Consider the following 22,324-nt stretch of genomic DNA (forward strand, 5'->3'; position numbering starts at 1 on the left):
ATATTTCTGAAGAAATGAAGTCCCAGAGACATCAAGGAGCTTGTTAGGGTCACACAATATACAAAAGGTATGGAGGGGATTAGAGGTGTCTGCCCTTGGGAACCTCTCAGACTAGCAAGGAAGATAGACTCTTCATAACTAAACATAATCCAAGGCATACTGTAACCAGGTGTACAGCTCTGTAAAGCCTTTTGCCCAGAGATGGAGGTGGAGGGGCAGGAGAGGGAGGATGTGTGTGAATGAGTGGAAGGGAAGGGGGCAGATAAAGAAGAGAATATTTGCCCAGTGGAGGGGTAGAAGTCCCGAGTCTGACTGCCTGGGAAGGGGGAGTCTTATCCACCCCACTCCCACCCCCATCCCATGCCCAGCCAGATCTCGGTTCTGATAGTTCATAGCAGAGACTTCCCTTCTCTTGACCTCCTGCCTGCCCAGAGAGACAGGAGGTGGCTTGCCACTTCTGCGTGCGTTCTCTTAACTGACTCTCGCCCACACTTGCCGCTGAGCAGCCAAGTAAGGAAACACCTCTTGAGAACAAGAGCCAGAAAAGGAGTCACCAGGGTGAAACTGAACAGACCTGTGGACAAAGGCAGGGAAGAGAAGAGCCAGGAAAAGATCTGCCTTGGAGATTTCCTTCTGAGCCACAGCAAGGAGTGCTGAGTTGGCTTCTGGGATTGTGTTAAGGAAGACAGGGCAACCGGGGACTGAGAGATGGGGGGATCCCAACGTGGCCCAGCTGGGGCAAGCAGGAGAAGGAGACCACTGACAAGCCCATTTTACAGATCAGGAATGTAGAGTTTCAGCCACAGGAGGAGGACCAGGACACTCACATGGGGCTCCTTCCCCCAACTCTGATCAGGCTGAAACAGAGGGCATTCACACATGTTGGGTGCCCACTAAGTGTGTCAGGCAATATGCTTTGCACAATTTTTCCATTCAATCCTCAGAGAACCCTGGGAGGAAGATTCTTCTATGATTGTTCCTATTTTGCGGATGTGAAAGTGGAGGCCCAGAGAGATGCCAAAGTGACTGGCAAGGCCAGGGAGCCACAGAGCCTGGGGCAGCAGCTTAAGAGGACGCAGGAAGCCCCTCCCATGATGCTGCGGCCCCCACCCACGCCACGAGTACACACCTGGGCAGCACACTGAGGTTCCCAGTGTGTGGCCCTGCCAGTGGTCTCGACCTGGTGAGGAAGGGGTCACCGTCCCGATGGGGCACAGAAGCCCTTCCCATTTTACAGATGAGAAAACTGACCTCAGGAGATGAACGTGACCTTCTCCAAGATTTCTTTTTTACTAGGAAAAGGGAATCTTGGAAAAGGAATCTTGTTGAATCCCCCTCCCTTTCTCCCGGACTCCATGACTCATCAGGCCCCGCCGAGTTGTTCGGGGGTGGGAGCGCCTGTGTATCCCAGTTCCCCCCTGGAAATAGATTCTGCTCTGGGCTTGTCCGCCTCTGGATTTAGGGGGACATTTCCCTGCATGGTCCAGGGGCCGCTGGCAGGGGCTGCCGCCGAGTCAAGGGTCCCCCACCTCTGCCCCAAAGTCCCTCCAAGGGAGACGCTGCCACAACACGTGGGACGGGGGCGGGCGGGGAGAGCGGGGAGCCCCAGGCCTTGGGGTTGGGCTCGGCTGGGCGGGCCCGGGCGGAGCGCCGGGTGTGGAGGGCGGAGGCGGATCCGGCGCCCGCTCTGCTCGCAGCTGGGTCGGACCGCGCTCGCCTTCCTCGCTGCCGCGCCTCGGCCCCATGGACGCCCTGTGCGGCTCCGGGAAGTTCGGCTCCAAGTTCTGGGTAAGGCGCGGGCTCCGGGGTCACTGCGCAGGGGCCGGGGTCGGCCGGCTTCGCCCGGTCCCCGCTGCCTGCCTTCCCACGGGGCCGGCAGGTGTCCCGAAACGGAGCCCCCGAGACGGCCGGGGCGCCCGGAAGCGGGCGATGGGGCGCGGGAGGGAAGCTGGCGGCGCCGCCTGGAGCCGGGTCCTACGCGGGGTCCCGGGCCTGCCCCGCTCCGCCCTTCCCGGCTGCGGCACTGAGGAGCCGGGGAGAGCGAGGCATGGTGTGTGGCGGGGTGAGTCGGCCCCAACCGAGCCCCTTAGTCGCGGGCGGAAGGGGCGTTTCGCAGTCGGCCGCGTTCGCGATGGAGGGTCCTCCCTCAGCATCTGCCGCAGACTAGGACTTGGTTGCCCACCTGGGCAGGGATTGCCTCCAGGGCATCCAGAGCACCTGCTCAACCGGGTGCTTTGGGAGGCTGGCTGTGCAGTGTCCCACCCTTCTTGGGAAGGTTTCCTGCTGCCTTCTTTTCTCTGGGTAAGGCTGAGGTCTGAGTGCCCGCCATCCTCCCCACCCCGGACTCTGGTTGGGAGAAGCAGACTCCTGCCTGGAGATAGGTACAGGGTGTCAGGATTCCTGTAGTTCAACTCTCTTCGTTTACAGATGGAGAAAGGGAGGCCCAGAGAGAGGAAGGAACTTGCCCGAAGTTGCTCAATTCAATGAAGGCAGAGCTGGGATAGAAAAGCAGGCTATAGGCCAGGTGCAGTGGTTTATGCCTGTAATCCCACCCATTGGGAGGCAAAGGTGGGAGGATCACTTAAGCCCAGGAGTTTTAGATTACGGTGAGCTATGATCACACCGCTGCACTGTGGCCTGGGCGAAAGAGTGTCTCTAAAAAAAAAATAATAAATGGCCAGGTGCGATGGCCGAGGCCTGTAATCCCAGCACTTTGGGAGGTTGAGGTGAGAGGATCACCTGAGGTTCAAGACCAACCTGGCCAACATGGCGAAACCCGTCTCCACTAAAAATACAAAAATTAGGGGGGGCACGGTAGCTTGAGCCTGTAATCCCAGCTACTCAGGAGGCTGAGGCAGGAGAATCGCTTGAACCCGGGAGGCGGAGTTTGTGGGGAGCCAAGATCACCCCATTGCACTCCAGCCTGGGTGACAGAGCGAGACTCTGTCTCAAAAAAATAAAGATAAATAAATAAGAAAAGAAAATTAGGCCTTTTGTGACTCTCACTCCAAATCCCTCTCTAAGATGGGCTGCTCTTCAGCCTGCTGACTCCAGCCTCCAGCACAGTTCAGGTGAGCTGAGTGCATACAGCCCAAGGGCTTTCTTACCGACTTATAAAACCCGCTTGCCTCTATGAGAGGGAGCTCAGATTAAAGAGCTCAGATTGTAGAGGGAGCTGAGATTAAAGGGGCTTCTCTGTGGTCATCCAAGGGGTGCCCATAGCCTCTGGATACCAATCTCTAAGTCTTTTTCCTATTTTGAATATTTGTACATATATGCCGTGTGTGTGTGTGTGCGCGCGCGCGTACGTACGCACACGCAGGCATGTGGGGTGTTACCTATGCGTTTGTGCTGTGCACGCGTGTGCATAGGTGTGTACATCTGGAGCCATGCTCCTGGGCTGTGTTTAGGATGGGGTGAAGGTGTCATATGAATTTTTGAAACTTGGATCAATGGAGGTTAAAAAAAAACTGTAAAAAGGCATCTTTGGGATTCTCTCTGTGAGTGACCCAAAGGTTAATCGGAGATGGTGCAACTTCTCTGCCACTGTCCACAGGAGCTTCATCTATTATTCAGCAGGGACAGGCCACCTGCCACCACGGTCCAGAGGTTATACCTTTGGCTCGTGAGCACACTTCCTTTCACTGCCCATTGGGCCAGGCTGGTATGATTATGGCAGGTTTGTGGTGCCTGGGGTGCCAAGAAGAAAATCAAGATTGTCATTGTGTCCAAGCCTCAGGCGCAAAGGCTCCTCGTTCCTGGGTGGCCAGCTGAACCCTGGGAGCTTAGGACTCTAGAAGAGACAGGCCTCCCGGAACCTGGAGTTGGGAAATTCAGGACTCCCTTTTTGTCCCACGTTCAGAGATCCTCTGGCTCTACCTTAACATGGGACATATGTACACACATCTGTGAACTCACACACCACCTGCCAGGTGAATGATTTGTATAAATCCCTCTCTCTCTCACCTGTGTCCACTTTGAAGCAGGTTACCAGCTTCCCTGAATGTGCCTTGGGAGTTTTTGTGGAAATAAATTCCAAAAGGGTGAACTGTGTAATCAAACCACCTCACCAGTCAGGAGGCCAGAGGTGCCTCAGAACAGGGGAGGGGGTGCTAGCCCCTGCCTGCAGGAGTCTTCTCTGTTCTGAGCCATAGACGTTGGGGAGCACCTGGGCGGTGAAGGGAGTACGTGGAGGAAGGGCCTGGATCTATTTACCCCCTAGGTAAACACCTGTTGGCAGAGTTAGCCTTGATCTGATAGCCCCAGGAAGCTTAGTAATCTGAAGATCCTGACCATGGAAGTCATCTAAAGTGACACGGACTGCCTGAGAAGTAATGAGCTTCCTGTGACTCGGGGCTATGTAAGGACATGGTTAGTGGCTGCTTGCTTGGTGGGGATGATAGAGAGAGGATTCAAGCCAGGAAAGAAGGTGGGGTCCTGAGATTCTGTGGCTGGGAAGAGGGAAGATGCTGCCAGTGGGGATTCAGTAGTTCCTCCTCTGAGATTTCTGCACTCCTCCTTCCCCAGCTCTCTCCCTGCTTTAGATACAGGGTTTACTTAGAAGCAGCTCTTGGTAGAGGCCTACGAGTCTCCCCTTGGAGAGACTTCCACATGGGGAAGGTGACCTCACTGTTCCCTTAGCTGTTTACCTGTCCTAGGGAGGGGCAGAGCCCTGGTCCCTTGGAGGCTTAGCTCCCTGTGTCTCCTGCCCTGTTTTAGCTAGCCCCAATTCTGCCATTCACTGGCTGCATGACTTCGAGCAAATTACTCATCTTCTCTGGGCTTCAGCAGGGCTGAGGTGGGCTCTGGGGCCTGATTCAGGTCTAAAGTTGCCCAATTTTGGAAGGATGAGCCTTGGGCTTGGGGGCCAAGGCCATGCATGATCAAGGCCCTTCAAAGTTTAGAGCTCCTGGGTATCAGGGTCTCCCCTGGACTCCCAGTAGGCAGCCACCAGAATGTATGAGTAATGGGCAAGGCTCCTATGCCAATGTTTTTTGACTCTCAAATGAAGACAGTGACCTGCACATCCCTGAGGAAGCTGAGTGGAAGATAGACACCCCTCAGCTTACCAGACACCAAAGCTCACCCTCCCCTCAGGAACCCAGTCCTCCCTGCAAGGCCAGGGCTCCCAGGGTTCCTTTCCTCCATCTCAGCTGGTACAAGCGAATGCCATGCTGGGCGTCTTTGACCTTTGAGCTCATGGCTTCTGGCTACAGCATTTCATCACTTGTGGCCCCAGGCTGGCTTCCCCCCAGTCCTGCTGTTCCCCCACATTCCCTGGGCCTGGGTCTCTGAGAGCCAGAGACATGGGGAAGGAAGTGAGTCAAGGAAGTGGCATTCAGAAGGGAGATTTGCCAAGCCTGCCTATGGCCCCCAGACGGGGAAATGGTCTTGAAATACTGGACAGGCTTCCAGGGAGGAAGGTCCTAGCCGGGATAACCAGCTGAGCCACCCCAGAGGTAGGGCCAGAATGCCTGGACTGCATTGACTCCTCCCCATTGGGGCAGGATCCCTGAGGAGTTGGGGGTAGAATGAGACCTGGTGTGCCATTGCTGGGGTGACTGGGCCCCTCCCCTCTCCGATCTGGAGTCGTTTCTGTTTCTGGTACTAGGTACAGTGGGTGGGGCTGGCAGGGGGCGGGGTGGGAGACCCAATGAGAGTCTAACTCTAGGCCTGGATTTCTCCTTTTTTTTGTTGTTGTTGTTGAGACAGAGTCTCACTCTGTCACCTAGGCTGGAGTGCAGTGGTGTGATCTCAGCTCACTGCAATCTCTACCTCCTGGGTTCAAGTGATTCTCCTGCCTCGGCCTCCCAGGTAGATGGGATTACAGGGCACACCACCATGCCCAGCTAATTTTTGTGTTTTTAATAGGGACAGGGTTTCACCATGTTGGCCTGGCTGGTTTTGAATTCCTAACCTCAAGTCATCCAGCCACCTTGGCCTCCCAAAGTGCTAGGATTACTGGCCAGTCTCCTTCTAACTGGATATTCAGGTTTCTAGTCAGGGGCTCCCAGAACCCCAGCTAAGCCGCTACCCAGGTGTTAGCTGCTTCACCCCCTCAGCTCTGTGAAAAGAATTGCAAAAAGCAGGTGATAAGAGTGAGGATGGGCTTTGTGGCTGAAAGGTGATCTGGAAGCAAGTATTCTATCCCCGAGGTGGGACGTCGTGCTGGAATCCTACCAGGTGTACAGGAAACACTGTGGAATCCCATGGGAAGGGGCTGGGACCTGGAGCGAGGCTCCCTGAGTCTAATCCCAGCATCAGCGCTGAGTGTCAGCTGTCATGAGCGTGAAATGATCATCCTGGCGCACAGCAGGAGCTGAGTGAATCAAAGCCCCTTCCAGAAGCAGGATGGCCTGGAAGCCTGGAAGCCAGCAGGCACCGCACAGCCAGGTTTTTTGTTTGTTTGTTTTGTTTTGTTTTTGAGATGGAGTCTTGCTCTGTCACCCAGGATGGAAAACAGTGGCACGATCTCAGCTCACTGCAACCTCCGCCTCCCAGGTTCCAGCAATTCTCCTGCCTCAGCCTCTGGAGTAGCTGGGATTACAGGCACGCGTTTATTTTCTTATATTTTTAGTAGAGATGCGGTTTCGTCATGTTGGCCAGGCTCGTCTCAAACTCCTGACCTCAAGTGATCTGCCGGCCTTGGCCTCCCAAAGTGCTGGGATTACAGCACAGTCAGTTTTTGACCCCTGTCCCCAGGCCTTCCAAAGGCTGAGTAAGGGTGAGTGGGGATCAGCACATGCCATCGCTCTCTCTGTGCCTCCACTGCTGCGGAGTCAATGGTCTTGTCCGTCCATCCCTTTCCAGAGGGCTGGGGTCCTCACCCCCACCTACCACCTATATGAGTCTGCAGTGATTTCAGCACTATTAACCATGAAGCCTGCAGTGAGGGGCCTCTGCCACGTGCTCCATTCTGGATGCCGGACCTTTCCCCTTATCAGCCCCATCCAGCTGTTTAATCGCATTATTAAGGAAGCTGTTGTTGCTGTGGAAACTGTGTGGGTGATGGCGGGGGAGGGGGCCATGGGCTCAGCTCTCGCTGCCCAGCAGTGCTCTTCAGAATGGGAACGAGAGGGGAGCCGTGAGAAGGGATCATCCATCCTGCCCTGTGGGGACTCAGCAGGTGTTCTGGGGTCCAGGGAATGACCTTCGCTGGCCCCGTCCTCACCTTCATCTTACACTGAACTTGGAGTCGGAGGCCTTTCTGGGTGCCAAGAACTGAGGCCTTGGTACCAAGGAGAGAACACGCTGTGCTCCTGGGCACGAAGCTGCAGAGGCTGGGGCTGGAGTTGGCACCCTCAATTTATCTATTCATTTGTTGATTTATTCTTTTGTTCAGTAAATGGTTATTGAGTACCTTCTCTGTGCCAGGCCCTGCTCTAAGCAGCAGGAAATACCAACAATTGCAGAATACAGGGCTAAAGAATCTGTCCTCAAGGAGCGTATATTCTAGTGGGAAGAGGCAGTAAAACAATGAATGTCCTAAAGCCAGGGGTGGCGGCTCATGCCTGTGATCCCAGCACTTTGGGAGGCCGAGGCGGGCAGATCACAGCGTCAGGAGTTTGAGACCAGCTGGCCAATATGGTGAAACCCTATCTCTACTGAAAATACAAAAATTAGCCAGGCATGGTGGTGGGCGCCTGTAATCCCAGCTACTTGGGAGGCTGAGGCAGGAGAATCACTTGAACCTGGGAGGCGGAGGTTGCAGTGAGCCGAGATCACACCACTGCACTTCAGCCTGGGTGACAGAGTGAGATTCCATCTCACAAAATAAATAAATAAAAATTTTAAAAATTAGCTGGGTGTGGTGGCACATGCCTATAGACCCAGCTACTCAGGAGGCTGAGGCAGGAGGATTGCTTGAGGCCAAGAGGTCAAGGCTACAGTGGGGGGAAAAAAAACAGAACAGTTGAATATGGCACTGTCATGTCATTCAACCTATAATTTGAAGGTATCGTGGACAGGGTTAGCTGAGAGGCTGGATGTGGGATGGGAACGAAAGAGAAGAATCAGGGGCAACTCCAAGGATTCCGGCCTGGGAAGGGAGACAGGAAGGAGGAGCTGCCGTCGCCGGGCCAGGCAGGCTGGAGAGGCGGGGATGGCCAAGAGCTCAGTTCTGGATGTGTTGTATATGACACGTCCCATGGATGTCCTGGCTCAGGTCTGGAGTGAACCAAATAGGGAGTCAGGGGCGAGGGCTTATGTGGGCGGGTGCCCCCTGCCTGCTGGGGAGGGCTCTGCCCAGCTGAGACATGCTTATTTCAAGGAAAGGAGTCCAGGCTGGGTGCCCTTGCAGGTCAAAGCAGCCACTCCGTTCTCATGCCTCAAGGTCCCCTGGTTGTTGCCACAGATTAGGTGTCTGTGAAACTGAAACAAGGGCCCACCAGCTGGAGGCTCCATCGCCCGCCTCCCTGAGCGCTGTTCTGCTGCAGTTGGGTGCTTTGCTGTTCACTCTCCCTGCTTTGTCCCCGCTGTGGGGAGGTGACCGAATGCTGTCATTACTCCCATGACTCATGGGTGGAGACTGACGTTCAAGGGCACGAAGGGGCTCACCAATGGCTACATGGCTCAGGAGTGGCAGAGCCCTACTGGGTCCTCCGCATCAGGGTGGGGTTCTTCCTGTGGCCGCTCCCCGCCAACCTTGAGCCACGCCAGCAGCCTGCATGCCCGCACAGCGATTCCCGTCACGTCCCCACGCCTGGGCTCCTGTCCTCAACATGCACACCCCCTTGCGAGTCAGTGCCCCCATGTGGCATCACAAAGCCCAGGCACCTGTCCCGGCCTCGCACGGCCAGGGGTCCTTCAACCTGTTCCCAAAGCGAGTGGAGCCGCTTTCTCTCTCGTACACTGGGCCTAACCGTGCCCCTCCTACACGCCTCTGGAAGTTGTTCTCAGGCAAGATCCAGATAACAGCTAAGTGCAGTCATAAAATGCCAGAGAAACATTAGGGCCTTCATTTCCCTCACTTACCTGGCTGCCAGCATAAGGCAAGGGCAGGGCAGAGGCTGGGTGCCCCAGAGAGGCTCTCTGTAGGAGGTGAGGCTTGGGCTGGGCCCAGAGAAGGGCGATGTGCACTCCAGGTCCAGAGGCCTGAAGATCTGGGTTCAGGGCAGCTTTGGGACAGGTTCTCTAGATGGCAGCTAACTGGGGTACCTGACTGTGCCTAGAGGTGTGTCCTGTGACCCAGTGCCCAGCCCTGGGCCAGCATGTCAGGGACTCAGCCAGAGTATGTGAGTCCTTGGCTCACATTGTTTGAGCAACTACTGAATACTGAATAGGACTCTAGAATACAAGATGTACCTGGTACAACCTCTGCCCATCTGGGCCATCAGCAAAATGCCCCCACGCAGCATGGCCTGATTATGTGCCCCACAGAGCAGGGATAGGTCTGCCCAATGTGCCACTGGGCCCACAGAACCCAGCCCGCTGCCTGACTCACCAAGGCCCTCGCCAAGCATTGTCAAGGGCAAGAGTGACGCTCTAGGAAAGGGGATCTCTCTAGGAAGAAGGCTGCTTAAGATGGAGAAGGTGGTTTTCAGCCAGGCCCGCCACCCCTCCCTGGAAGGCTTAGGTTAGGATTTTGACAAGTGGAATAAAGAGGGACTAGGCTGAACAAAAGTGTAGGAGCAAGAATCTCAGAGCAGGTTTGGGATGAAGTGAGTTGGCAGTGCGGAAAGGGAGCAGTAGGAAAGGGGGCGTGAGGAGATGCCATGGGGGGTCTGGAGGGCCAGCTTGTGTGCTAGAATGTGGCTTCATGAGCAGCGGGAGTCACAGCAGGTTTGTGGGCATGAGGTAAGGGGCACAGAGCTGTATTTCGGGAAGAGCCATCTCGCAGGTGGGCAGGGGCACTGGAGGGCAGAGGGCTGCTTCAGATGGGATTAAGGGAAGGCAGGCTGGGGAAAGGAGGCAGGGTATGCAGATCACTGCCCTTCCATGAGTCGTTTTCTTAAGATGCTAGAACTTGCACAGGCGCAGTGGCTCACCCCTGTGATCCCAGCACTTTGGGAAGCTGAGGCTGGCGGATCACTTGAGGTCAGGAGTTCCAGACCAGTCTGACCAACATCATGAAACCCCATCTCTACTAATAATACAAAATTCAGCTGGATGTGGTGGCACACACCTGTAGTCCCAGCTACTTGGGAGGCTGAGGCAGGAGAATTGCTTGAACCCTGGAGGCAGAGGTTGTAGAGAGCCGAGATCATGCCACTGTACTCCAGCCTGGGTGACAGAGTGAGGCTCTGTCTCAAAAACAAAACAAAAACCAAAAATTAGCCCAGCATAGTGGTATGCACCTGTAATTCCAGCTACCCAGGAAGCTGAGGTGGAAGAACTGCTTGAACCCAGGAGGCAGAAGTTGCAGTGAGCCAAGGTCATATCACTGCACTCCAGCCTAGGTGACAGAGCAAGACTCAGTCTCAAAAAAACAAACAAAAATCAGCAGGGCATGGTGGTGCATGCCTGTAATCCCAGCTACTCAGGAGGCTGAGGCACGAGAATCACTTGAACACGGGAGGCGGAGTTTGCCGTGAGCCAAGATTGTGCCACTGCCTTCCAGCCTGGGCAACAGAGCAAGACTCCACCAAAAAAAAGATAAATAAAAAAAAAAAGACAGGAGAACTCAGAACTCAAGTACATAGATGATTCAACAGTTCACATAGCTAGATAGTTCAAGGCCAGCTGTGAGCTTCGAATGTCATAGTAAAATGTTTGGACTTTGCCTTCTAGGCAGTAGGGAGCTGAAGGTTTAGAGGGATGGTATACTATTATCCTTTCATTCATTCATTTATTCAAAAACATATATATTTCTTAAGTGTCTAGGTCTTGCTCTATTGCTCAGGCTGGAGTGCAGTGGCATAATCATGGCTCACAGCAGCCTAAAACTCCTGGGCTCAAGAGATCCTCCCGCCTCAGCCTCCAAGTAGCTGGAACTACAGGTGCATGTCACCAGACCAGGCTAATTTTTAAAATTTTTGTAGAGATGGGGTCTTGCTATGTTGCCCAGGCTGGTCTCAAACTCCTGGACTCAAGTGATCCTCCTGCCTTGGCCTCTCAAAGCACTGGGCAATGTCCCTGGTCTTCAATAAACATTTAGTTTATTTAAGCAAATCTTTTTCTGAGCACCTACTATGTGCTAGGCACCATTCTAAGTAGTTAGGATACATTGACAAATAAAATAAAGGTTCTTCCCTTCAAAGAACTTACATGTCAGCAAGTAAAGGAAAAGATGAGAGAAAATATAATAAATTACTAAATTATATGTCATGTCAGGAGGTGATAGGTGCTACAGAGAAAAGAAAATGCAAAGAAAGGTGGGGTGATTGGGAATACGGGGCTGGGACACAGCGGTGTATTAGACAGGACGGTCAGGGTAGGCCTCGTTGAGAACGAAAGACTTCAGGATGTCCAGGGGAGGAGTGTCCAGGCAGAGAAAAAAGCAAGAGCAAAGGCAGTGCGTTCAGAAACAGCAAGGAGGCCAGTGGCGCAGTGAAGCAGCGCAGTGAGAGGGTCACGGGTTGGGGGAAGGGACATCATGCAGGTCCTTGCAGGTGACTGTAGGGTGTATGGAGTGAAGATGTCAAGTCAGCAGTTAGATATAGAGTTGGAGATTTGGGGAGCAATGAGCTGGAGAGATAGACTTGGAAGTCATTGGCATATAGATGGTACAGACTGGGTGAGATTGCCAAGAGGGTGAGTGCAGATGAGAAGGAGGCACTAAGAAGAAGAAAGGACTGAGCTCTGGGGCCCTCTCACACCAGGCAGGGGAATCAGCAAAGAGACTGCAATGGTGTGACCAGAAAGGAAGGGGAAGACCGAGAGGGATCTGGGCCCCCAGGGAATCAGAAGGGAAGAGACCAGAAGTCCATGGCAATTGCTCATGAAGAGGTGAGGGTCCAAGGGGCCAGGTGGGAGGAGCCAGGTGAGAGATATTATCATCCCAATGTTAGCCTAAAAGAAACCAAGGTCCAGAGAGGGGAGAGGTTAAGCATCTCGGCCAAGATCACACAGCTCAAGTGTGAATTCTTTTAAGCTATGTGACATTGCCTAAGGCTCTTAAAGTCTCCCTACCAAGTCTCAAACACTTCTTTGTCCAACTATGATGCTTCCATCAAGAATCAACAGAGCCTGTGTCTCACCGGTGTCAGGGTAACTGGGAGAATGGTGATGCCCTTGGCGGAGGCAGGCAAGGCCAAAGGAAGGGCTGGTACTGACAGGGAGTGAAGGAGCTTAGTTTGAGGTGTTGAATATGAGGTTGCTGTGGACAGATGGGGACACCATCTGAGAGGCAGCAGGAAATAGAGGCTGAGGCTCAGGAGGTGAGTTGAGCTATTGATCTGGATTTGAGACTCCTCAGGACAATCTGTGAACATGATGAGAGAGGGCAACAAGGGAAGGTCAGAACTTGGGGGCTAGGGCCCATGTCTGCAGGGGGAACTAGAAGGGAGATAAGGAGACAGCAAGGGTCGCTTGCCAAGAAACCACAAGACCAGGAAAGAGTCGTTTCTAAGACATGGGGGAAGCCATACTGTTGCAGGGGTTCCTGCGTGAAGTCTGAAATAGGTCTATTTAATTTGCCTTTGGAGGCCGGGTGCATTGTCTCATGCCTGTAATCCAAGCACTTTGGGAGGCTGAGGCAGGTGGATCACCTGAGGTCAGGAGTTCGAGAACCAGCCTGGCCAACATGGTGATACCCCGTCTCTACTAGATATACAAAAATTAGCCAGGCGTTGTGGTGGGCATCTGTGATCCCAGCTACTCGGGAGACTGAGACAGGAGAATCACCTGAACCTGGGAGGTGGAGATTGCAGTGAGCTGAGATCACGTCACTGCACTCCAGCCTGAAAGACAGAGGAAGACTCTGCCTCAAAAAAAAAAAAAAAAAAAAAAGCCAGGTGCGGTGGCACGTGCCTGTAGTCTCAGCTACTCGGGAAGCTGAGGTGGGAGGATCGCTTGAGCCCAGAAGTTCTGGGCTATAGTGCGCTATGCCAATCAGGTGTCCGCACTAAGTTTGGCATCAATATGGTGACCTCCTGGGAGCGGGGGACCACCAGGTTGCCTAAGGAGGGGTGAACCGGCCCAGGTCGGAAATGGAGCAGGTCAAAACTCCCATGCTGATCAGTAGTGGGATCGCACCTGTGAATAGCCACTGCACTCCAGCCTGGGTAACATAGTGAGACCCTGTCCCTAAAAAAAAAAAAACTGTAGTTGGAAGGAGTTCTACAGGGTGGATTGAACATAAGACTTTATCTCCAGTCCTTCCTGATTTTCCACCAAAACGACAGTAAGGAATAAGAAATGTAAACCTACAAGGACATAGAGAAGTGGAGACAACAGCAGACAAGATATTAACACCTTTTTGGAAAGTGGAAAACAGGTCGAGGAGTGATCACTGACACAGCAGAGAACAGCTGAAACCAAAGGCCATATGGAGTCTGAAAAAGCTCAGGGACCGGCTAGGTGCGGTGGCTCACGCCTGTAATCCCAGCACTTTGGGAGGCCGAGGCGGGTGGATCATGAGGTCAAGAGATCGAGACCATCCTGGTCAACATGGTAAAACCCCGTCTCTACTAAAAATACAAAAAAATTAGCTGGGCATGGTGGCGCACGCCTGTAGTCCCAGCTACTCGGGAGGCTGAGGCGGGAGAATTGCTTGAACCCAGGAGGCGGAGGTTGTGGTGAGCCGAGATCGTGCCATTGCACTCCAGCCTGGGTAACAAAAAAAAAAAAAAAAAAAAAAGCTTGGGGACCGGAGGGCTGAAGGAGGCAAGGGGAAGAGCAGGGCTGAAGGCAGCGGAGAATGTGGAAAGAGAGATGAAACACCCAAGTTACTTACCCATCCCTCTCAAAGCCAGGCAAATTCCAGCCACTTCACAGAAGGCCAGCAGTTTATTCTGTGGAATTGAGTAAAAGTCTGCATACTGAAGGATAGAACCCTCAGCCCTGATTCCTAATTGGTCCCAGAGAGAAGACCTCCAGATTCTTCCAGTTGTTGGGGGAGTCTTTCTTTCCAAAAGGACCAGGCTCCTACTTGATCACTCTACAGGGAAGCCCAATAGTCAATAAGCGTGGTCCTTGGTACCCTGCCTTCAGTCACGCTCTCTGTCTTGGTTCTTGGTCCTTGGTGCTCTCCCTCATCATTGTTCGCAGATTGTCCTGAGGAGTCACAGATCCAGTCCCAAATCCACCTGCCCCCCAACATACAGAGCAGCCAACTCTTTAGTGTCTCACTCCAAAATACTGAGACAGCCAAGCCTCAAGAGTCAACGCAGCCTGGGTGAGGTGGCTCACGCCTGTAATCCCAGCACTTTGGGAGGACAAGGTGGGTGGATCACCTGAGGTCAGGAGTTCAAGATCAGCCTGGCTAACATGGCGAAACCCCATCTCTACTAAAAATACAAAAATTAGCCAGGCATGGTCGTGGGCACCTGTAATCCCAGCTACTTGGGAGGCTGAGGCAGGAGAATTGCTTGAACCTGGGAGACGAAGGTTGCAGTAAGCTGAGATTGCACCACTGCACTCCAGCTTGGGCAACAGAGCAAGACTCCGTCTCAAAAAAAAAAAAAAAATCTTAACCCTTAGTGACCTTAATTTCCATGGACATTAGAAAGTAAGCATTTGTAGGCCAGGTGTGGTGGCTCATGCCTGTAATCCCAGCACTTTGGGAGGCCAGGGAGGGTAGATCATGAGGTCAAGTGATCGAGACCGTCCTGGCCAACACGGTGAAATCCCATCTCTACTAAAAATACAAAAATTAGCTGGGTGTGGTGGCACGCGCCTGGAATCTTAGCTACTTAGGAGGCTGAGGCAGGAGAATCACTTGAACCCCGGAGGCGGAGGTTGCAGTGAGCTGAGATTGCACCACTGCACTCCAGCCTGGCAACAAAGCGAGACACCATCTCATTTAGGAAAAAAAAAAAAAAAGTAAGCATTTGTGAATTGTGTGTCACACCAGCAATCTGTAGACTGGTAAATCTATGAACCGTAATTTCTAAACCATGAGCTTTCTCGTAGTACAATTTGTCAGTGTGGCACAGAGCATGTTTATCAATGGTCCAGAATGTCTTTAGTCTCTCTGTAATAGCAAACTGTAAAGGAGGCAATTTCATTTATATCCTTTTAGGTTTTTTGTTTGTTTGTTTTGCGAGGCCTGAAAACTAAACTGTTGTTTGTACAGATTTCCCTCCTCCTCAACTTTCTATTCTTGATAATAAGAGTGTTAAAACCTTCTGGTGGTTGAGCGTGGTGGCTCATGCCTGTAATCCAAGCACTTTGGGAGGCCGAGGTGGGCGAATCACTTGACCTCAGGATTTCAAGACAGCCTGGGAAACGTGGTGAAACCCCATCTCTCCAAAAAAAAAAAAAAATTAGCTGAATGTGGTGGCTCGTGCCTGTAGTCCCAGATACTTCTGGGAGCTGAGGCAGGAGGATCGCTTGAGCCCAGGAGGCGGAGGCTGCAGTGAGCCGAGATCTTGCCACTGCACTCCAGGGTAAGTGATAGAGTGAGACCCTGTTTCAAAAAAAATAATGATAAAATAAAACCTTCTGGTATAGGAAGGACATCTTTTAAAAGGGAATTCTATCTTACATTCAATTAACTCACTTCTTTTCTTTTTTTTTTTTTGGAGACAGAGTCTCACTCTGTCGCCCAGGTTGGAGTGCAGTGGGTGGCGCAATCTCAGAACCTCCGCCTCCTGAGTTCAAGCCATTCTCCTGCCTCAGCCTCCCAAGTAGCTGGGACTACAGACACCTGCCACCATGCCTGGCTAATTTTTGTATTTTCAGTGGAGATGGGGTTTCACCATATTGGTCAGGCTGGTCTTGAACTCCTGACCTTGTAACTCACTTATTTTCAACACTTATGCTTGGATTACCTATAAAGATGAGATAATAAACAACTAGTCATCATTTTGTTTTTCTTACTGACAAATTTTATAATATAAAGACAACCTAAGCTTATTTTCCCAGTAAACCTAGATAAGAAGTCATGTATCTGTATGATATTTAACCCCAAAAACTATGAAAACAACATATCTGTCTTAATCAAACCAACAATATTCTTATTTGCCAAAGATTACCCAAGTCGGGTAAGCTACAAAAGTATTCGAGGTAGTTCTTAATTTTCTGAGCGAATACTTCATTTATATAAACACTTAGTTTTCTTAAAACCAGCAAAATAGAGCTCTTTTATAATTTAATTTTAAAACATTAAAAGGAGATAGAAACTATCATACCTATATTATACATATATAAATGTAAACAGCAACAGATCTTATAGCTTTCATTTAAGTATTTTAGCCATGTGCCAGGTACAATAATATAAAACTCCTGAATTTTTTAAAGAATGCCTGGATCCAAATTGTTCTTCTGTCCAGTGGAACAAGATTTCTTGCATAGATGGCTAAAGATTTTGAAAGAGATTTGTGAAGGGACTTTTAAGATTTTTTTTTTGTTTGATTTCTATAAGGAACCTTATAAAGAAGCAGTTTTATTCATTTAATCTTTTAGATGGCTCTGTGTACCAATTACAGAATGCAGCCCATTGCTTTTGTGGCATTTTCGAAACTTTCTTTGCTAATGCACCTTGCAAGTGAACAATTTTATCTAGGTCAAAACTTTCCCACTGTGGCCACTGTAACTCTTAAGTTATCCTCAGCAAAGTTAACCCATTTTTCCAAAAATACACATGTTCCTCATAATTTTTGTTCATGAAGTTAGCCACTGTCCCAGAAGGTGGAGTCTCAGACTCCTGGAGTCCCAGACTCCTTAGATTTGGAGGAACTCACTTTCAAAAGGCACCTGCCTGAGGCTTCTAACTGGATCCACTCCAGTTAATGATCAGATCTGATTTGCTCTTGGACCCAGTCCTGTCTAAGAATTGTTCAGATGAACTTGGAGAACTCAAAACACAAATTCCTGAAGCTTGGAATCTGAGATGGAACTCATGCATGACCTTCAGTTGCTGCAAGAGAACAATTGACACAGTGTACCCTGTCAGGTACCTTTACTTGGTCACTCAATGGTCCTGAGGGTCACTGGATTTCTACTTCAGATCCCACTTCTGGCACCAATTTGTTAAAAGAAAAGCTTTAGACAAATTTAATGTAGCAGAGTTTATTTGAAAAAAGAAGCAATTCATGAATTGGCAGCATCCTAAGCCAGTAAAGGCTCAAAGAACTCCACCTAACTATGTGGTCAGGCAGTACTTACAGACAGGAAAAAAGGCGACATATAGAAATAGGCTGATTTACAACTTGGCATTTGCCTTATCTGGACAGGTCTGTGCAGTTTGCAGTCTGTGATTGGCTGAAAGCTCAGTTGCAGTGATTGGCTGAGACTCAGCTACTTGTTACAAGAAATTCTCAAGTTAGGTTTCTTTACATATTAAGTTGGGTTTCAGTTCACTATGTAAGGAGGCAGCTTTAGGCCAAATTGAACTTAATACCTCCAGCTTGAAAGACAAAACCAAACCAAATCAAAAAAGAAATAGAAAAAAGAAAATTCAAGGATTTATGTGCATGTATAACTTTGATAAAAATAAAAATGATCATTATTTAAATTGGCAATTGAAAAATAGGTAGTTATATCCTCAGGTAACAGATGTCTCTAGGTAGATAGGATTGTGGGTGGTTTTTCTTGTTGATATTTTGTGAGCAGCTCTCAAAAACATCTAATGCTTTGCAAAAAAGGTAAGAAATAGATTAGTACATTGGTGGCCTTGGAGGAAACAATCTCAGTAAAACGTGTGTTTATTAATGAATGTATTCCCCCATCCCCTTCCAAAAAAGCTCATAGGTGTAGTTATAGTCAAAGGTAAGAGTCAGTCTTGTCAGGACCAGTAAAGTAACCAACCATACTGATTTGCCCAAGACCAAGCAGTTTCCCAAGACACTGGACTTTCAGTGCTAAAACCAGAGAAGTCCCACCCATATGGGAGAGTTGGTCACTCTAGTCTATGTTATTTGCAAAGACTCTCCATTTCTCTTAGTTCCCATGAGTCTCACATCTACCCAGCGAGGTACAGGTGGGTCAGTGGATGGTCACCTCCATTTCAAAGGAGAGGCAACCAAGGCTCAGGGAAACTCCTTATCTCTGGCCCAGGAACAGCCTTGAGAGAAAGTGGTCTTTTAAACTAAGTGCATATATCACTTTGATAAAATTAAAACTTAGTTTTAAAAAAGAATGAGAATCCAGAATGATAGAAAATGAGCCTGGGAGGGATGGACTGCAAAGGACTGTAAGGTAACATGGCAGCAGTTTTGTAGGTGTAGACAACTATCAAAACTCACTGAATTGTACACTTTAAATGGGTGCAGTTTTTGTTGCTCTTAAATTATGCTTCAATTAGAAAGAAAGAGAAGATATAAGGAAACAGGGCAGTCATGGCATCCTTGGAGAACGCGCACTTGGGACCATGACTGCTCATTCGTGTATCTGGTCTCTCTTCTCCTCACCTGTCTTCCATTCCACCCGTCTCTGTCTCTGATGGAGCATCTCTCTAGCTAAGCCATCTTCCTTGAGAGAGCCCAGTTCTCTGCGGGGCTGCCACAGCACTGAACTGTTCTCTCTGTCCCCAGGACTCCAACCTGTCTGTGCACACAGACAACCCGGACCTCACTCCCTGCTTCCAGAACTCCCTGCTGGCCTGGGTGCCCTGCATCTACCTGTGGGTGGCCCTGCCCTGCTACCTGCTCTACCTGCGGCATCACAGTCGTGGCTACATCATCCTCTCCCACCTGTCCAAGCTCAAGACGGTCAGTGGCTCAGGGCTCTCCTACCAGTGGGGCTGGGTCCTGATGATTCTACTTTTATTTTATTTTATTATTTTATTTATATTGAGACAGAGTCTCTCTCTGTCGCCCAGGTTGGAATACAGTGGCACAATCTTGGCTCACTGCAACCTCTACCTTCTGGGTTCAAGTGATTCTCCTGCCTCAGCCTCCTGAGTAGCTGGGATTACAGACATGCGCAACCACGCCCAGCTAATTTTTGCATTTTTGGTAGAGACGGGGTTTCACCATGTTAGCCAAGCTGGTCTCGAACTCCTGACTTCAGGTGATCTGCCTGCCTCAGCCTCCCAAAGTGCTGGAATTACAGGCATGAGCCACCACCGTGCCTGGCTAAGATTCTGCTTTCAATGAGGCCCTCTCCCACCTCCTCGGCTGGACAAGGTTCCCCAGTCTCACCACCCCTGCAGCTTGGGGCCATGGCAGTCTGACAGCTGGGAATATATACAGCAGCTGGCATATTCCCCGCTTGGGAAAGTTTAAGCAAGTTCAGCAACACTCTCCCCATCCCCAACAAGCTTCTGGCCAGCTCCATTCCCAGACCTCAGTGAAAGGCCCAGGCAGGCCTAGTGGATTCTGCTGGCTTCCCTTCCCAGTGAGGACTGTCCTTGCCTCTGGGGATGGAGACTCCAACCTGTGCTCTCTTCCAGGTCCTGGGTGTCCTGCTGTGGTGCGTCTCCTGGGCGGACCTCTTTTACTCCTTCCATGGCCTGGTCCATGGCCGGGCCCCTGCCCCTGTTTTCTTTGTCACCCCGCTGGTGGTGGGCATCACTATGGTCAGTGTGGGCCCTGGGAAAGTAGGTGGGGAGGGTATCCAGTGGGTTGTAGACTGTGATAAGGAAACTGAGGGCTCTGGGGAGAGGGCTGCACAGGTTGGGAATGGGAAGAAGGGGGTGGCCCCAGAAACTTCTGGTCATGTGGGATGGGGAGAAAGGAGGCAGGTCTAGATGTGTGTGCTCTGCCCGGGCCTTCCCCGCCCACCCTCCCTGCACAGCTGCTGGCCACCCTGCTGATCCAGTATGAGCGGCTACAGGGGGTCCAGTCATCAGGGGTCCTCATTATCTTCTGGTTCCTGTGTGTGGTCTGCGCCATCATCCCCTTCCGCTCCAAGATCCTTTCAGCCAAGGCAGAGGTAAGGTGCGGGGAGAGGGGAATCTGCCAGGTTTAGCCTTGAATAGGAGGGTGATCTCAGCATTTAAAGTCACTGCTGGGTCCCAGGTGCCTCCCCGAGGCCCACCCGACCCCCACCCCTACTCCCAGGACCTCTTTGCTGTTCAATCTGTTGTTCTCCACCTGCCGCATTTCTACCTGGAAGCGGGCTGAGGAGGGGGCACCAGCATCACACAGGAACGAGCAGAGATGCCACCACTGTTGGACTGTCATGTGAGGGGAGGGGCTGTTCCATGGCACCCACCACCAAGTGCAATGTCTGACGCAGGTGTCAGTCGGGGCCCGTGGAATGCATGCACATGTATGCAGACACATGTGAAGAACTCCGGCTTACCTAGAGGACCCATTAGCATGTTCTCTTCCTTTCTCCCCACCTCCCTCAGTTCCTGGCCTTACTCTTGATCTTCAGCGGCTGTGGTGTTGGGCTGGTGGGATGGAACACAGGGGGCCCATCTAGTGCCTCCCATTTCTCCATCTCAGCGGAAAGCAGGCAAGGAGAGGAGCTAAGAACATAAGCCCTGAACCACCCACTTGCTCCCCACGTGGGCTTGGGAGGGTCGCTGAAGCCATTGGAGCCTCATTTCCTTAATTGCAGAAAGGGCATCATGAGCTGTCCGGCCTGTAGGCTGATGTCCCAGTTAGACAAGGTCATGTACGTAAGGTGCTGGCCCCACACCTGGCACAGGTGCCACACCTGGTCCTCGCTGAACCACAGCCCCCTCGCGATCCTTCCCCATCTCTTAGAGTCCTTTGAGAGGAGACTGCAGGCCCCTGGGTGCTGCCTCCTGCCCCAGAGGAGCCTGATGCCCCAAGGGATTCTGCAGGGCAGGGGCTGCAGGTGCAGGCTTTTCCAGAGCTTCTGATGCCCCTCCACTCTCCCACCCAGGGCGAGATCTCAGATCCCTTCCGCTTCACCACCTTCTACATCTACTTTGCCCTGGTACTCTCTGCCCTCATCTTGGCCTGCTTCAGGGAGAAACCTCCATTGTTCTCTGCAAAGAATGTCGACCCTGTGAGTTTGCCATGGAGGGTGTGGGGGTTCCACAGTGCAGTCCTCAGCCCAGGTCTAACCAGCAGCCCCCAACCCCTCCAGTTCCTTTCCAAGGGGGAGAGAGGTCATCTCCACAATCTGTAAACTGGGGCTTGGAGCAGGAAGGAACAAGGGTCCCCTCCATTTCCCTTTTCTGCTTTGAGAGGGTGGTGGGCACTTCTGATCCGCCCCCCATCCTATTATGATTCCCCCATCCTATTCTCTTGCCTTCTAGAACCCTTACCCCGAGACCAGCGCTGGCTTTCTCTCCCGCCTGTTTTTCTGGTGGTTCACAAAGTGAGTTGGCTCTTCCACCAGCCCGGGCCAGAGGGAGGGGAGGGACAGAAGGTGAGATGGAGGAAGGGGAGCAGGCCAGCAATTAGGGATCTGGCTGGCTGCCTACACAACCCCCACCCCAGTGGCCACGGGGCAGGGGCAGAGAGGGTGGGGAAGTAGTCTGGGAGTGGGGCTGAATGCAGAGGCCTGGCCTGGCCCAGCACTGCCCCCAGGCTACAGGCCAGCCCTGCATCTGACAGGCTGTGGGGACAGACCCCCAGCAGCTGGAAGGAGACTGTCATTAGTTCGAAGCTCTTCTGTTTGGGATAAACTTGCAGCCCGTCATCTCCTTGGCTGCTCCTCAGAGCAGCTTGAGCAGGATAATTGTGTCTGTGACCTGGGTGACAGCTCATTAACCTCACAGCACTGAGGAAGCACCCAAGGCTGGGGCCGAATTCCCCAGGCCTTGTCCTCACCCAGGGCCCCAGCCAGCGTGGATTCCATCACCAGGGCCTGGGGTGGGGAGGAGATGGGGCACCCGGGGAGAAGGAGAAGGGGGGTAGCGGTAGGAACTTGCGGGGGAGAGGCAGTGACCTCCAGCCTGTTCACTGAGGGAATGAAGGAGACACCTTTCTTGGTCACAGGGCCCAAAGGAGACCCTCCTTTCTGGAGACCTGGGGCCCTGGAGACACTGGCCCTTGGCTCCAGGCTGCTAAACTCTGACCCTCTGTGGGGCTGCCTGCCTGCCTTCACCTCCCCCCAGGATGGCCATCCGTGGCTACCGGCATCCCCTGGAGGAGAAGGACCTCTGGTCCCTGAAGGAGGAGGACAGATCCCAGATGGTGGTGCAGCAGCTGCTGGAGGCGTGGAGGAAGCAGCAGAAGCAGACGGCACGGTGAGGCCCTCCTGCTGCCCACAGCCCACTGCCCAGCCCCTTCGCTTACCCCAGGTCTCCTGCAGATGACGCTGGTAGGCCTGGGAGGGTGGCATTGCTGGGGTGGGCAGCAGAGCAGGACCAGGTGACTTCTTGGCAGCCTCAGCACCATTCTATGGGAATCTTAGG

The 22,324-nt window shown here is 52.0% G+C and overlaps 1 protein-coding gene across 6 annotated transcripts in view; it reads left to right on the plus strand.

Moving 5' to 3' along the window:
- Positions 1-1,686: 1,686 nt before the first annotated feature.
- The window catches only part of ABCC3 (ATP binding cassette subfamily C member 3), a 53,114-nt gene continuing 32,476 nt past the window's right edge, over positions 1,687-22,324 (plus strand). For 3 of the 6 annotated variants that reach the window (XM_064367534.1, XM_064367535.1, XM_064367536.1), the window contains exons 1-7: positions 1,688-1,788; positions 18,576-18,752; positions 19,436-19,561; positions 19,780-19,917; positions 20,842-20,967; positions 21,221-21,282; positions 22,025-22,156. In XM_064367534.1, the coding sequence (XP_064223604.1) occupies positions 1,744-1,788; positions 18,576-18,752; positions 19,436-19,561; positions 19,780-19,917; positions 20,842-20,967; positions 21,221-21,282; positions 22,025-22,156 (806 nt within the window). In that variant the 5' untranslated portion in view covers positions 1,688-1,743. Of the gene's footprint in view, positions 1,789-4,350; positions 4,372-18,575; positions 18,753-18,978; positions 18,999-19,435; positions 19,562-19,779; positions 19,918-20,841; positions 20,968-21,220; positions 21,283-22,024; positions 22,157-22,324 lie in introns of those variants that run through there. The other 3 variants (XM_012463534.3, XM_012463535.3, XM_021666803.2) reach the window with 3 other exon arrangements.

Source organism: Aotus nancymaae, unplaced genomic scaffold, assembly GCF_030222135.1.
Source record: "Aotus nancymaae isolate 86718 unplaced genomic scaffold, 86718_ANA_hifiasm-v0.15.2.pri h1tg000072l, whole genome shotgun sequence".
Taxonomy (NCBI): Eukaryota; Metazoa; Chordata; class Mammalia; order Primates; family Aotidae; genus Aotus; species Aotus nancymaae.